The sequence below is a fragment of the Eleutherodactylus coqui genome, chromosome 2, assembly GCF_035609145.1.
Source record: "Eleutherodactylus coqui strain aEleCoq1 chromosome 2, aEleCoq1.hap1, whole genome shotgun sequence".
Taxonomy (NCBI): domain Eukaryota; kingdom Metazoa; phylum Chordata; class Amphibia; order Anura; family Eleutherodactylidae; genus Eleutherodactylus; species Eleutherodactylus coqui.
In genome coordinates this window covers 246,483,716-246,500,990 of record NC_089838.1, presented here as the reverse complement: position 1 = coordinate 246,500,990, position 17,275 = coordinate 246,483,716, and the positions used below count along the sequence as shown (strand labels likewise).

Genomic DNA, 17,275 nt, shown 5'->3' with positions numbered 1-17,275 from the left:
TGCATAGAGATTTAGAAGGATAAAACCTTCTCAGGACTTCTTATAAAGTTGACTGAGCATTTGAACAGTCCTCAACTAGTATTTTATTTGCAGTAACCTTTCAATGGTTGCTCAGTATGTCATCATTTTTACATTTTAGGACGGCTATGCCAATAATGTGGGTAGCCCATTTGCAAAGGATTTTCTTTCAAAGATGGAAGACGGAACATTACAGGCCAGTACTGGAGGCAACCGTGCCACACGTGCGTTAGAAATTAACAAGATGATCTCATTCTGGAGGAACGCACACAAGCGCATCAGGTACTTTGTGTTGGGATGTCATTCTCAGTGCAGAGTAAAAGCTTAAAAACTTAAATTACTGCAGATTTTGGATGTTAAAGCAACACTCTATGGTCATAACTTTATGTCCAAGAACAAATATACTATGTACATCAGAGATGCATAAACTTTTCTTGTCCAAGAGCCACAATATGAGAACTGTTTCAAGGGTTGCAATAAAATTTACCAGGGTATTACCATCCCAGACATTTATGGTATATCAAAAGTATGTGTCATATAGTTCTGATAGCATACTTCCGGGACTCCTTTGTCCAGAGAAAGGGGTTCCCCTTCTTCCTCCTTTGCACTCATTCTAGGGGCCTATACCTGTCTACAGGCCCTGAGCTAATCAGTTTTTAGCTTGGTGTCCAAAGGAGGCAGACACAGATCTAGTTCTCCAGAGCTGTTCTACCTAGTTTATTTTAAATAGTATTTCTACCTTTTCTATTTTCCTTTCTCCCCCTTTTTAAGTCGGGGCAACAGAGAGGGAAAAGCCTCTCCTCCATGCTGCGAGACGAGGAAACGGAGCTGAAAAAGTCAGACTATTGCCCCATGCCGACCACGAGGGACCCAACCAGAGGAAGAAGGACAGTTCTGTTAACCAATCTGACAGAGGATGGTCCATGTCACCTAATCTCTCCTGCCCACCTACCTGAGCGTGGTTTAAAGCAGTGACGCTGCAGCAACGCTCCCCATGATGAACAGAGGACAGAAAGGATAGATGAAAGTATATCACCTTCCTCAGGTGCCAGGCCACTGTCTCCTTCTGTGTGGGCCCCTGCTCCCTCTGTACTCTTTTGGTTGTCCCCTTTCTCTTTGGATGTCTGTCCCAGCCTACCACCTTCAGGCCAGCCTGACCTCTTCCATGGCCTATTTGCCTGGTCCTGGCACCCTCACCCACAAGGCTACGTCCAGCTCCAGCAGTCTAGTAAGTCCCTGCTATGTGGACTATTCCAGATGCTGGGGTGGGCCGCAACTTTAGCCCCTGCCTTTGCGGCCTAGCCATGGCACTCGGCTTCCACAAACTTCCCGTGCCTTCTCCATGGCAACTGGCCGCTTTACAACTCTAGGGTTGGCCTCCCAATTTAACACTCCCTGTGTTGCAGTCATAGCCAGTGCTGGGGCAGTCTGTAACTCTAGCCCCTAGGTTGGCGACCTACCCCTTGGTGCTCAGATGCTACAGCCTTCCCGCGCCCTTACATGGCTTTCCCATGACGCCTGGCTGCTTCTAGCACTTGACTGGACACACAATTTACTACCTGCTGTAAGGCCTTACCTCATGCAGGACCAGACCACAACTCTAGCCTCCAGCTTCGCTGCCTATCCCACGCACTCAGCTTCTGCAGCCTTCTCACAGCTTCTCCGCAACGCGTGGCTGCTTTGACGCCGGGGCTGGCCACCCATGTTGCTTCACTAGGCTCTGGGGCAAGTCACAACTCTGTCCCCAGCTTTGTGGCTTACCCCCCACACTTGGCTTGTGCGGCCTTCCCATGGCTTCTCCCCAGTGACTTGCTTCTTATTCTTCCTCCAGTACTACAGTTGCCTCCGGGGTGGGTCACAAATCTAATCCTCAGCTTCTGTGGCCTACCCGCAGGTCTGTGGACTTCTCTATAGCTACTGGTCCCTCTAGCCTACCTCCAAGGACTGGAGATGCAGCTGCTCCGAAGCTCCCATGTCCCCAGATAGCCAGGCCCAGTCTCTTTATCCACATGCCCAGCATACTCCTGACAGCTGGGTAGTGGTTTACTCCAGCCCCTCACTGTATACACAGATAGATGCATTGAGGTTTCTGCTACATCTGCCTTTGAAACCACAGGCTTCACTCTCCCAGTTTTTGCCACCCTATGGGTCTCTAAAACGGTATTCCGGAGCTACTGAACAGGCCCGACAGACTGCGCCATTTCGAACTGGGGTCCAACAAATATAGGTCATCAGTGGACATTCAAGACACTTGCCTAAATGTCTGCATCATTCTCCCTCATCAGCAGTTACTTCTTTTTGTAGTCCAGATCACTCATTTCCAGTTTGTTGCTCTCCAATTAGGGGTGACCTTGGCTCCTCATGCCCTTTCAAAGGTCCTGCTGGCCGTCGTGACCTTTTTGAGATCGAGTGATCATGCATACTGCTTGAAGCCTCCTTAAGCAGCGAGGAATTTGAGAGCCTCAGAATCACTTTGGAAATGATCTCTCGCTTTGTTTGGATGTCAACAAAGCAGGGTTGTCTCTCATTCCCTCGTATCAGATCGTTTTTTTGGGAATGCTGTTCGAAACATCTTCTCTGTTCATTCTTTCAAAGTACAGGAGAGTTGTCCTCCACTTCAGCGTTGCAGTTATCCCGCCTGTAAATCTGTCTCTGCATTTAAATCCTGGAAAAGCTAGTATCAACCATGGAAGCGATTCCCTTCACACAGCTCCAACTCCAGACCACCCTAGAAGGCCATTCTTTCCACCTGGAACAAGTCTCTGGATCGTCCCATCCATTATACTGCAGGAGTGCATCAAGCCCCTCTGTTGTGGCTTTATTCCCCACTTGTTCTCTAGGGTTGCGCCTTCCTCCCAGTCTACTGGCTATTTGTTGCCACAGACACCAGCCTTCTGGGGTGGGAGAAAAGTATTTTTTCTTCATCACATGGTTCGGAGTTGCTGGAACCCTCAGAAATCCCATTTGCCTTTAAACATTCTGGAGCACAGGGCAATCTCTCTGTTCCTTCTCTATTTTCCAGATTCCCTTGTGGAGCATCCAGTTCAGGTCCATATGGTGGACGTCCTAGCCATGACTTCCATAAATCTCCAGGGTGGCACATGTGGTAGGGCTATCAGGGAGGAAGCACCCTGGAATCCCTCTTGGGCAGAATGCCATGTCTTGTCCTTATCACTGTGGTGAAGAACCTGACCGCAGAGTACCTCTGTCATGAATGGTTAGACCGTGGAGGGTGGTTCCTCCATCTAGAGGAATTCTTCATTATATACCAGTATCGAGGAACTTCGGACCTTGATCTGGCCTCTCATCGGAACCACATGATTCCACGGTTCATATTCAGAGCCAGCAACCCTTTCTCTGTTATGACAAATGCCCTAGAAATTCTATGGACTCCCTTCTTTTTCCCCTCTTCTTCAGACTGCTTCCTTTTCTTGAGTACCTGCAGTAGACTGTCAAGGTAAAAGTGTTTCCATTAATCCTCATGGCCCACGACTATCCCAGACGCACCTGGTATCCAGACGTGGTCAGTTTAGTTGTGGATAATGCCTGATCATCCAGATAGCCTTTTTGAGGGCCCTCTCCTCTACCCAACTGTTTGGCTGTTGAAGCTGAGGTTTTATGGCCAATGTTTTTGTTTTTTTTGGAAAAATTTATCCAGGGGGAGAAGCTATTATCTTCTCAAATTTACCACAGAACCTGGAAATCCTTTTTTCAGTATTGCAAGGAGAAATATATTTTTTCCATAGTTTTCTTCCTTTTCTTTGATCGTGTGCTTTCTTCTACCTGTTGAGGACATGAACATTTTTGCATACACCTTTCTCTGGGGCATGGTGCGCATAGCCCCTCCACATAGACCCCCTACATGCTCTACCATTGGATCTTTACCGGTTGTTGGATGCTCTCTAATCTTGCCCAGTCATCTGGACAGCATATTTCTGTGCCTGGATGCTTCCTTACTGTCGAAGGTCATTGCTTTGTTGCTTCTAAATGTACAGATTGTGTTGCCCCTCTCTCTTTCCCACTCCTAGCCATTCCAGGGGACTGCCCTCCCCAACTTGGACATGTGGGCTATTTGTCTATATGTGTTTGTCACTTATTTTGGGCACCCAGACTGCAGGCACGAGGGCTTGTTGGCCTCTAAGTTGAATTTGTGCGGCCATTCTTGAGGCATGCTGTGTGCCGGCTCAGGATCTGCCTTTCAGGGTTACAGTGCGCACTTCCTGTTCGGTGGGCGATTTTTTTTGGGGGGGGGGGAGCAGTGCACCATCACGTTTCAGCCTCACAGCTCTACAGGCTGCAATATGGTCTTCCATACGCATTTTCTCCCACATCTTTTTCCTTTTATGGCATACACAACATTTAACTCTGGACCGCAAGGCGCAGCCTTCCACCTGAGATTCTTTCCGTTTTCTGCCATACAGACTGCTTTATGATGTCCCATGGTTTCCTGTGTTCCCCAATGAAGTGACCAACAAAAGAGGATTTTTGTACTTATAATCTCTTATAGCCTTCTGCCCATTCTGTTATGCTTTGTAAATTCTTCTGTCATTGCTTCTCCTACTGCTGGGGAACAAACTGATTAGTTCAGTGCCTGCAGGTAGGTATAGTCTGCTTCTTAGTGTCACGCCCCCTAGTGGCAGCAGCCTAAAACCTATGGTTTCCTGTGACACCCAGTGAAGGCTACAAGAAAAAGATTTTACAGTAAGTACAAAAATCCTTTTTTTTTCTCCTTTTGAACACAGAAAATACATGTGAGCAGCCACCAGAATCAGATGAGCATGTCTGTGTGCAGATGGTTGAGGCCTCATATAATGGCACTGGGGGACCACAGGTTGTGCACTCGTGATGTAAACAGATCATGCAGCTGCTGTGGGGCTAAAGAGAAAAGAGGCCCAAATTTTGTCTCCTCCTCACAGAATTAGTAAAATCCCAAACACACAAGAGAGTTTTCTACTTTTCTTTCTTTTTTTACCATTACAAAGGATTAGAAGGGGGTTTGGGGGAGTGCAAGAAGCTCTGGACCTCCCTGTCTTGAGACGAATGATTGTGACTACTTTGCTGTGGTGTCCCCTTTCTCCATGAAAATCCACGAATACCACTGCTTGGTCCATCTGTTAAGATGTGAAAAAGTTGTGGGATTTTTGTTCTTTGTTGTTTTTTTTTTACTTTTGTGAATTGTGCTTTTACAAGAACACTTAATATTCAGCTGTTTTGTTAATTCCAGTTCTCAGAAGGTCGTGTGGCTGAAGAAAGGGGAACTGCCACGCACAGTTACCAGGTATTCTATTAATGGGTTCACAAAGTTGTCTTTCTATACTTGGAAACGTTCCCATTTTACCGTCAGTACATATATAAATACATAGAAGTCCCCGTTTTTAAAGTAAAATGGCTGAATTTGCAATTCACTTTCCAGCTATTACTTTAAAAGCTTTGTCCTATTAAATGCTTGTGTAACTTTGAGTTTGGGCCCGCTCATGTATGGGAGAGAAATGCCCTTTGTATTTATACCCACCTACTGACAGCATAAAACAACATACATACAAATGAAATCGCTCTAGCTAATGAAGAATAAAAGCCCTTTTTAGTTATCAGACAGGAGTTTGTCGGTTAAGTGTATGGAAGGAGCAGCTTTTACTTTTTGCCTATTGCATATTTCTATATTTTAGATTTTCCATTTTAATTAATGAAAGCTGCAATTTTGCCTTTTTTCATTGTAGCTCTCACGGCTAACATTTTGTGTTTTAGGAAAACGAGTTAAAATTGAAAGAACAGCGTTTTCTGACACATATGGAGCAGTAGGAGAGGGCTTGTGGTGGCACAGACCCAGCAGTGAGCTGTAAAGCAAAGCTATGGGTCTTCACGAATATTGTTCTCTTTGAACACATTGCTTGTAGTTACCTATTCCACATATTATTCATGTTGCATAATTTATATTATAAACTATTCGTTTATTCTAGGAATCCTGATTTTGATGAAGAACATAAGTATGGCGCCATTCTTCCTCAGGTCATCTCAGCTGGAACCATCACACGTAGAGCAGTGGAGCCGACCTGGCTGACTGCCAGTAATGCACGTGTAAGAATCGGATTTACCCACTTTGTTGTACATTAGACATAGGATGAGTGAATTTTTTTTTTCGCACTCTGACTGTATTGCTACAATTCAACATTCACAGTCAAAGATCAGATCCTAGAAGAATATATCTGTGTGTAAATGCAGAACTTACCTTAACCTCTTCCCACATCTTGATGTGATGATGATGATCCGTTCAGTCACATCCGACCCTCGGTCACTCTATGGATCAATGTTCTCCACACATTCCTGTCTTTCACCGCTTCTTTCAGTTCAGCGATTGACATGTTCCTGGTGGCCTTGATTGTATCTAGCCATTTTGTTCTTTGTTGTCCTGATCTTCTCTTCCCACTGACTTTGCCAAGCATCAGTACTGTTTCCAGTGAGTTAGCGCGCATCACATGGCCAAAAAAAAAGAGAGCCGCTGTTTGATGATTTTGCCCTCTAGTGATATTTTTGGTTTGATGTGATCTAACACTACCTTTTTCTCTGTCATGGCGGTCCAAGGTATCCGTAGCATTCTCCTCCAGCACCATAGTTCAGATGCATCAATTTTTTCCTTCTATCTGTTTTTCTGAGCATCCAACTTTCACAACCATACGTCGTTATGAGGAAGACGATTGCACTGACCAGTCTGGTTTTTGTTGCAATGCCAATATCCCTTTCACTTTCCACAAGCAGGGTGTTGTGTCATCTGCGTATCGGAGGTTGCTGACATTTCTGTCCCCGATTTTGACTCAGATTTCTGATTTGTCCAGATTGCATCCCCTCGTAATCATTTCTGCATTCAGATTGAGGAGGACTGGTGATAGAATGCAGCCTTGCCGTACACCTTTCTCAATTCCGCAGCAATGCGTGTCTCTATAAGCTGTCCTGACTGTTACTTCTTGGTTGTTGTAAAGCAACTTTATAAGCTGTTCAGTATGTTCTGGGACGCCCATTTGCTTCACACACTTCCAAAGCTTGTCATGTTCAACACAGTCAAATCCTTTTGCTGTAATCGGTGAAACACATGTACACGTTTGGAATTTTGCCGGCGTGAGGGCGATGGTGCAGTAATTGGAACATTCTTGAGCATCACCTTTTTTTGGAAGTGTGACTAAGGCCAATCTTCTCCAGTCTTTGGGCCATGATTTGGAGCTCCGGATCTTTTGACGTAGGTCGGTTAGGATCTTGACTGACACTGGTTTGAGCAGTTCAGCTTGTGTGTGATCAACGCACCTTGATGTACATTTACATAATGGCTGGGTGGGCCTTAGCACACATTGCCGTACAGTACATCAACAGCTGGGCTTGCACCATCAGCAGCCAATGTCTGCTAAAACATGCAGATAACACCCTGCTGCAGTGGCTGAGAATGGCGATAACTACTATCTTAGATGTTTAACCACGTAGATGCCGCATTCAGTAGTGACCGCAACATCTTATGGGTTTGACAGAGGGACTGTCATCTCATTAGTGCCCCTACAATGTGATTGCAAGGTGCCGTTAGGTTGTCATGGCTACCTGGGCCTAATGAAGGCCCCCAGGTTTGCCATTTTTCTATACTTAATAGGATAACTGTCAGTGTTATTCTGACAGGCTGCAGAAGTTTGAGAAGATCAGATGATCGAGTGGGACTAAAATGTTTAAAAATATCTAAGAAAACTATCCCCCTATCTTTCCCATAAAAAGAGTACATGTTTACATTGTTGCATCCATAGCGACCTGTGTTAACTTAAGCATTATATATGCTTCGCAGCAAATGCCATGAAAAGAAAAATTAAAAAACAATGCCAGATTTACTTTTTGTTCAGTCACCTCGCCTCCAGAAAAATTGGAATAAAAAGTGATAGAAAAAATTAATATGTACCCCAAAATGGCACCAATGAAAACTATAGCTCAGCACGCAAAAAAAAAAACACAATCCCTCAAACCAGTTCTGTTGATAGAACATTTAAGACCTAAAAAAGAAAATGCGCTGTGCCAATCTGCCACAGGTGGCCATGTTGCCGTTCACATGACTTAGGCCAAATACAAACGCAAGAAAAATTGCTGCTTGGTCTATCTTGGCGCGTATTACGTGTGCATGCACGCTGAGATAGTACATGGCTATGGGCGGCACATAGTCAGTATGCAATGTCATACATCTCGCAGAAAGGGAGTTCAAGGATAAGCATTAGGCCCAATGTCCACTTGCACGCACAGATTCCACTGCTCAATCCCACAGCGGAATCCAGCCGTGCCCGCAGACATGAACAGGAAAATACATTTTCTTTCCTGTCCAGATCCAGCGCGGGTCTCCTCTGTGCTTGCCGGATCTTCCACCTGCAGCACGGCATATGCGTCCGGACGCATGCGCAGTGCAATTTATTTTATTTTTTAAAATCTCCTGCTTACTTGCTGATCCGCAGCATGTCCACAGTGACAGCTGTAGCTGTGCCGCGGATCAGACTGCTTCCATTGACTTCAATGGAAGCCGTCCCGCGGGATCCGCAGAAAAATGGAGCATGCTGTGATTGCTTCCCGTGCATGTGATCCGTACGCCAGGAAAAAAATCACATCCACATGCTTTTAATTGCCTTGCGTATGCTAATGCGTCCCTATGGGCAGCTACAGGTGCAGATCACTCATGCGGATTTTATAATTAAAATCTGCACGTGAACATTTTGGGCCTAACATTAGAATCTCTGTTTCTTCAGCTATCCATACATTGTAATGGTTTTGGGGGGGGGGGGATTCATGATTACAAATACACTGTAAATGTCCTAGAATTTGCCTTATTACGATAATGTAAGGGGATCTCTAAAGGCCTATTTACACCAGTCGATGATCGCTAAAAAAAAATTGCTAATCGGTGATCGTTTAAGGGATTTTTTTGTATTAATAGTAATAATTGCTTCCTCTTCTGGTAGACTGACCGAATTGGCAGTGAACTAAAGGCTATGGTGCAAACACCCCCAGGATATCATATGATTGGTGCAGACGTAGATTCTCAGGAGCTCTGGATAGCCGCAATCCTCGGTGAAGCCCACTTTGCTGGTATTCATGGTAATGTCCTTTCAATAAAAAACATCTTTTATTGATATAGAAAAAGTGCAATGGAGACACTTAGAGTGAAGAGAATATAAACCTCATACATATAAAGATTGCCATGCTTATAAAGGTATTCACACCCAGACTTTTTTACATGTTGGACAGCATAAAATCTGTGAATCACAACTATGCACCTCCTTTAGTGTTTCCTTATTCTTTCCAGACTTGCTCATTGCCTTTACAGTCTCTAGATCTGCTGCGTTTACCTACATGATAACAGACCTGTATGTGAGTGGAGAAGCTTAAACTTCAGAATAAGCTGTGGTGTGTGTATAAGAGGAATAACTGTATATATGGCCATCATGTGACTTGTATCCTGCCGTTTTCACTAGTTTTACCTTCTACATCTCTTAAGACTTGCTCACATTAGCATCAGCCTCGATGGCTGATTCCTTTCAACCCCTTCCTGCTATATGACGTACAGTTAAGTCCTGTTTATTACAGCTGACATCCAGAAAACGGCTCTACTCAGCCTTGTGGAGGTATTGACCACTTAAATGCCTCTGTCAATCCTGACAATGGCATTTAAAACCCCTGATCAATGTTCGGTGGTCCCGTACGGCCCCCTGCAAAAAAACTGCAAGGAGCTGTGCAGTTGTCATGGCAGCCAGGGGCCTTCTGAAAGGCCCCAAGGCTTTCTTGGCAGAATGCCTAACAAGCCATTCCATTGGGGTGGCTTGATAGTCTGCATGCCCAATAGCAGTATGATGTAATGCTGTGGCATTACATCATGCTGCAGGAGCAATCAAAGCATCGCTAGTTGTTGTCCCCTCTGGGGACTAAAAGTAAAAATGAGAACAATAGTTTTTACTAATTGTTGCTAAAAAAGAAAAGTAATAAAAGTTTAAAAAACACGCCTTTTGCCATATTAACAATGAAAGAATCTAAATTATAAAACAAAAATACATATTTGGTATCGCTGCGTCCGTAAAAGTCCAATCTATCAAAGCAATGCATTATTTGCCCCGCATTATGAATGTTGTCCGAAAAAAGAAAAAAAATACAGAACGTCAGAAATGCGCCTTTTTTGGTCACTTGTCTCCAAGAAAACAAATGCAATAAAAAATGATTAAAAGGTTGTATGTATTCTAAAATGGTACCAATGCAAACTACAGGACATCCCGTAAAAAATGAGCCCTCGCACACCTATGTCAACGGAAAAATAAAAAAGTTATTGCACGCAGAAGATGGCGGTAGAAAATTTTAAAAAAAAGTCTGAAAAAAAAATAAAAGTGCAGCAAAAAAAAAAAACTATATAAGTTTGGTATCGTAGTAATCATACTGACCTATTAAAGTTTTTCAGTACATTATATGGTACATTAAATAGTACCATTCAAAAATACAACTCATCCCACAAAAAACAAGCCCTCATACAGCGACGTCAATGGATAAATAAAGGAGGTACGATATTTTAAAAGAGGGGGGAAAAAAGGACTGCTTCACTAAGGGGTTAAAATACATAATAAAATTGCACTGTATGCATTGCTAATTTGTCCTGTAAAATGCCAGGCAGTAACCAAGCAGACTCCATTATAGCCCATGAGGTCTATTTGCTGCCATTTGGTTCCATCATAAGACAGATGCTTTTGGCCAGTGGATTCCGTTTTCCTGTTCCCATAACAGAGCAGTATAACAGAATCCATAGTACAGATGTAAACCAAGCATAATTCTTTGTGTTTTCTGATGGGTAGAGACTACAGTAGCTTATTATGTCTCCAATACAGTACACACACAGTAGAGAATGAGCTTCTCTTCTCTATCTCTCTGTAGCAAACAGTCATAACATACAGTATTATGGATGACTGCGCTGAGCAGTGTAGATGTGATTTCAGTAGCTGCAACACAGTAAATGCTTACTACCAGGTTTCCCCGAAAATAAGACACTGTCTTATATTAATTTTTGCCCCAAAAGAGGCACAGTGTCTTATTTTCGGGGGTGGGGGTGGGAGTCTTATACGCACCTTGTCCACGGCATCCCGATGGTCCAGTGAATGACATCACTGAGTGGCTGTGATTTGCTGCTTGCGCTCGATGAGACAATCACAGCGCTCACTTTGCTGGAGGCAGGGTATTCAAAGCCCCGTCACCAGCAGAAGCTGAGATTGCAGACAGAGAGGACTCTGCAGTTTGCCGCAGCACCGCCAGGGACCGTCGGGACGCCACTGACCAGGTGAGTATTGATTTTTTTTTGGGGGGGGGGGCGCTATGTTAGCTAGGTCCTATTTTTTGGGGAGGTCTTATATTTCAAGCCTCCCCCGAAAACACGATAGGTCTTACTATCGGGGTAGGACCTTCTTTCGTGAAAACACGGTATTAGCTGCAGCCATGTCTTTGTTGTGCGATATAGGCAATTGTTCTATGTGTATAAATCCCTACATACTCCGACACTGTCCATTCATTGCCACACATTCTATCAACACAAGGAAGTGTAATGCCCTGTTGTCAATTTACATATTTCCAGGACGACTAACACAGGAACAGTGTAATATAGAGTTATAAGAAAAAGGTTTTGTCAAATAGACATGTGAGAAGAGCTGACGGATATTACTGTGTGGGGGAGAAAAAACTTCATTATAACCTCATTATAGGTCAGCGCCGGTTGTGTCAGCCTTACGGTGGGCTCCGAACGGTGTGGTGGTTTCAGTTATAAATGGAAGCCATAGCACAGATATAAACAGAACTTAACATTACAAAGTCTTAAGAAAAACTGCACTTTTTATAGTTCCTTTCATAAAACTAATACTTGCCAATATAAAGCTGTGTTCACATTTTTTGGTGCTTTTTTTTTGTGTATATTTCTAAAAACGGCTGCAAAGCAAAAAAAACTGTGGGCGGTTTTAGAAAAAACACATGCTTTTTATTTTATTTTTTTTACACAGCATTTTCTTTGTGCAGCTCAGAAATGCACAATAAGGCACCAAAAAATAAAGTTGAAGGACATGGAGAAATGATGTGAGAGCGGACCTTGTTTGGCAGCCACCTGATATCCAGTGGATGCCCAAAAAGGGAGCAGTGCTGTGCAGGCATTGAAAAGGAACAGTGGAAGGCCTGTCTTCATAGTTTCCTGCCTACATACTAATCAGTCGCCCCCCCTTTCCTGGGAGTGTCCTGAGTAGGCCTGAAGCCAGGGCCTAAATGTGTAATGCTGGCCGTCGAAGCGCCAGTGATGGAGTAAAAAGAAGCAGCTGGTAGTGATGCGCCCACAGCAAAAACCGTGACAGAAACGAAACTGTCGGTGACCACGAGAATTTGTCCGTGGCACCAAGCATGATGAACAAATTTGCGCAAAAACAAGACCTAGCGGGACAAGAGAAGCGGCAGTCGATGCTGCCAGAGGACAGCTTGCACTGCCTGGGGAAAAAAAGACCCCGAAGAAGCGAACCCTAGATATACCGCTATAGAATGGCTGGGGGTTGTAGTAGCCAAGAAATAAAGGGAGAGAGGGAGAGAAAATACTCACCTCTATACAGGATAGATACTTACCTCCCTAGGAGAGGGAGGAACACAGATTACTTAGTTCCAATAGTGTACACCACTATCTCACCTTCCTTTTAAGTAAGAAGGGAGTGCTCCGGTAAAAAAAAGGGGGACACTATAGCTGGCGGGTCACGTCCGAGTCAGTGCTTTGGCAAGCCTCCTTTTCTTCTGTAGCTAGGACAGACAACAGCATGGTTAACTCTAACGTTCTGTTCGCCCTCCTCAGTGAGGTAATGGGAAATGTCCTTTCTCCCTGTATTCCCTTAATCAGAGAGGTTGTTGAAGATTGCGAGAATCAGGTCTGCCTCCTATGGACATAAAGCTAGAACTGATTAGCTTGGTGCCTGGGGGAGATGTATAGCTAGTAGGAGGAGCTAAAACTTTTCTGCTTAGTGTCTGCCTCCTAGTGGCAGTAACTGTACCTTAGGTTTTTAGCTGTGTCCCCCAATGATATGGATGAGAAACTAATTTATGATGTTTTTAGGGGATATGACAGGGAGCTGGGTGATGTATGTTTTATACTAGGCTGCTCCTGTGATTCAGGCCTTTCACCCGGTGAAGTCTGTGTGGCACACGAAAGTCTGACACTCTTCAGAGTTCCATGTACACCCCCTCCTGTACAAGTCTATGGTAGAGCGTGTTAGCCCCTCCTACCAGCTATACCCCTCCCACAGGCAACAAGCTAATCAGTTTGTAGGATAGGAAAGATAAAACTGTCAATGTGAACATTAAAAACTATAAAAACACTTAAAACCACAACACAGCGGAGAACCATGTCAACTTGGGGGAGAAAGCTGCAACAACGAGAAAGATATAGTCATTAGAATGGTACTGTCTGGGTCCCCCAATGAACGTGACGAGAAAAAATCTTATGGTAAATACAAAAATCTTATTTTCCTGTCCGTGTCATTGGGGGACGCTCTAGAGCAGTCTCCTGGAGTGGGAAAGAGCATAGAAGTACACAGTGGTCAGTTTACGGCCGTCTGTAGAACTTTTCATCCAAGAGAGGCAAAAGTGTGCACCTGGTAGAACTTAGTCATGTATATATTATTTTGACGTCGGTATGCCATTCTTTTACATAAGGGAAATGCAAGCAACTCCTTAATAAGTGCTAATTATCAGAACTGTCCCATATTAATCAGTATATGTTCAGGAATTGCTCTGCATGTACAAAAAAAAAGTGTCCAGGTAGTTTTTTTAGACTGGGTGTACGCCTGTGTTGTTATTTCCACTCTTTGGCTCCATCATAGGTGCTGAACTCCGAAAATAACAGAAGTGCTGATTCTAGCACCCAACTGTCAGGAACAGGGCCTGATGGACCCCACTGACTATGATGGGGTCCATTTAGTTTGTCGCGCCATCTGTCAGTTTCCTAGGTATTTTTCTATATATTCCCAGGTCCAGGATTCTGTGTCACATCTACAGCCGAGGCTTTAAAGTAAGCCTTTGACACAAATTAGAACAAAGCCTTAACATGTATAGCGCCAAAAAAAATCACGATTGAAATTGGAAAAAGTAAGGTTTTCATTTTAGGCAAAATTGCCCAGCCCTAGTTCACATACATTTAGATATACTCTAATCTGCATACATTTCAGGTTGATATAACATTTAATAACTGAGACACGATTACATATTTGCATAGCTATGAGCTTTTTACTGACTTAGTGCCCATATGTGTTATACTTGCCATGTTTCTTATTAATTACCCCCCCACCTATGTTATTTGGCTCCGCATTACACGGTAAGCCTTTCTTCCCATTTCCTGCACTTCATTATCATTATTCTCCTTTCCATTGCATTACACTGCCTTTCACAATCATGTAATCTCGTGCTTTTCATCTACTCCCTTGCCTTATGTCCTCCCCATCAACCCCATTATTACTTCTCCTCCTTTCTACTGGTCTCCTTTAAGTGTCCTCTTTTCCCATCATATCCCATTCATACACATGGATGGCTTAAAAGATGTGTAATTTTGTGAATTACATTAAGGCCTGTAACCTCTTCAGTGTCCTACATTTCCTTTGATTAAAAGTATGGGAATTAGGAGTTAAATGTCACATTCAGATACAGGAGGGGATGATTAGATTGTCAGATTCTTTTTGCTTGACAGTTCGGAATCTACAGTATAAAGTTACATTTTCCGAGTGCAATGCTGTAACTGAAGTTCTGGGATGGAGATCGCTTCATGTGCAGAGACTGGAGGGAGCGTGAAAATATATACATAATGTGCTATTAACATCTGTCTTATAGGGGTTCTCTCATCATAAAGAGCCCTTATAATTGGAGAGTAATGGCAGCAATCATAGGATCGCCACCGAGCCAGTTCTCGAGATCCTGAGCTAACTACTAAATTTGCTGCGGGAGGGTTCTGATGGCTGCTGCGCCATTCATGAAAGGGACTCTCCACTTTTATCTATGGTGTATGTCTGGTATTGTAATTTCTATTCACTTGGTACATTTGCAATAACCAGTAAGTTAAAGGGGTTTTCCCACTAAATGCATTTATCACCTATGCACAGCATAGGCTATCTCCATCAGGCCCAGCGTTTGGATCCCCAGTGATCATACAGTTATCCTCCATCCTGTAAATTGTTCATAAATGTATTTAGTGAGGAAAACCCCTTTAGTCTGACATTACTACACCTTCCTGGACAGACATTAATACTACACCTTTATTTTTCAAAAGTAGTTGTACAACAATTGCCAAGTATGTCGTCATACATAGAAGAGCTCAATGCAGGTTTGTTGTAATAAAAGAGGTGACATTAATAGTGTTCTGGTGGAGCCAGTTTGAAAATTTGATTTAGATGAATTTTCACCCAGGGTACTAGTCCGGGGCTTAACCCTCTCCAATCCACTGTCTGACTTCTAAAGACATTATGATTTAAGGCTGTACAGCTCCGATGTTGGAAGACATCCGTCAGGGTTCTCTTACTGTATATTGCCAGCCTCTCTGCTATCAGAGTCTATCCAACGGTTCACCTCATGCAGTACTGGCTTTAGCCAGCAGATAGCGCTGTTGTATAATGGCAGAAAAAGACTAAGCCACCTAGGAAAACTGGGATACAAATTGGATTGGAAAGGGTTAAGGGGTTTTCCAAGTATAAGCAACCTAAGCCCATTGGCCCCCTCTTGGCCATACGGAGGAGGCTGTAATGTACTCACGCTTTAGTAACTGTACAGATCTGTTCTGACTCTCTGCTTTCTGCTAATTGATATCATGATAGAATATTCTGTTGATGCAGGCCTGGTGAACTGATTTGTATGTTTTTCAGGCTGCACAGCCTTCGGGTGGATGACCCTGCAGGGTAAGAAGAGCAGCGGCACTGACCTGCACAGTAAGACGGCCTCTACTGTGGGAATAAGTAGAGAACACGCAAAAGTCTTCAATTACGGACGCATCTATGGAGCAGGACAGCCTTTTGCAGAGCGGCTACTAACACAGTTTAATCATCGTCTCACTCAAGAACAGGCGGCAGAAAAAGCCAAGCAAATGTACACCGTGACAAAGGGAGTCAGGAGGTTAGTAGCATTATGTAATGCTTTATGTACACTGTGCCATGTGCAATAGAACACTACAAAGGGAAAATGAGATCTCCAGCTTGGTACACATAATGTCTGATGCAACTTATGACTGTTATGTTCAGTGCAGGTCTTATTCACCTTGTCTGCACGGAAGTAATATAAACATGGCTGAAGGGAAGGATGAATACATGATTGGATACTACCCACACCTAACCTAAACTAAATGTCCTATCACCTAGGAATGAAAGGGGCTACACCAAACATAAACCGAACATGCAAACAACAAAAGGAAATGGGCATCAGACCCTACACCACACCAGGCGGCCAAATACTTACCAGTGTACTAACCCAACAAGGCAGATGGAAATATCAATAAGTACGAGATTGGGGCTAAAATACGTGAGCTCGTGAGCCCATGTCAAGGGTCCTTATTATGTTATGAGTCCCTAAAAAAGATAACTGAACAACAAAAAAGGGAACTTGTATAGAAACGGCCTCACATCGGAACCTAGGGAAAACCTGTCTCACCCTAGATCGGAATTGGCAGGAACAGCAGACCAGGTGTCTGCACACCTAATAACATAGGAGAATTCAAACAGAGGGCATAATATGCACCAGCTGTCTGCACGCCTACAGACACACTGGACAAGACATTGTTCACATCAGCTGACCTACAGACACAGGGAAATCCCACCCAAAACCTCATGCATGCATGCATGCATGCATGCATGCATGCATGCATGCATGCATACATACATACATACATACATACATACATACATACATACATACATAGAAGCAGGACATAGTTTAAACGTCCACACCTACATAAGGGGCAGAGCATCAGACATCGCTCATCTTACGGATTAAGCACTAAGGTGTCAGACATCACCCATCTCACAGCGTAAAGGACATCTGATGTCTGGAACCAAACCTGACAGAAGGGTAAAGGAGCAGGGGCCCACAGAACATGCAGACAGGGAAATCAGGTGTCCAGGCCATCTTCAGGGATTATGTGAGAGAACGAGTATAATAACAAGACAGCATGCAAACAGAAGAGTTCTGAGAGAGAAGAATGAGAAATGGATAATGAGCCGCACCCTCCAGT

At 43.8% G+C, this 17,275-nt stretch overlaps 1 protein-coding gene across 1 annotated transcript in view; it reads left to right on the top strand.

The window, feature by feature from the left end:
* POLG (DNA polymerase gamma, catalytic subunit) overlaps nt 1-17,275 on the top strand; it is a 60,840-nt gene that overhangs the window by 32,838 nt on the left and 10,727 nt on the right. The window contains exons 13-17 of the mRNA XM_066592800.1: nt 140-300; nt 5,243-5,296; nt 5,976-6,093; nt 8,985-9,120; nt 15,918-16,164. Coding sequence (XP_066448897.1) covers nt 140-300; nt 5,243-5,296; nt 5,976-6,093; nt 8,985-9,120; nt 15,918-16,164 — 716 coding nt within the window. The remainder of the gene's footprint in view (nt 1-139; nt 301-5,242; nt 5,297-5,975; nt 6,094-8,984; nt 9,121-15,917; nt 16,165-17,275) is intronic.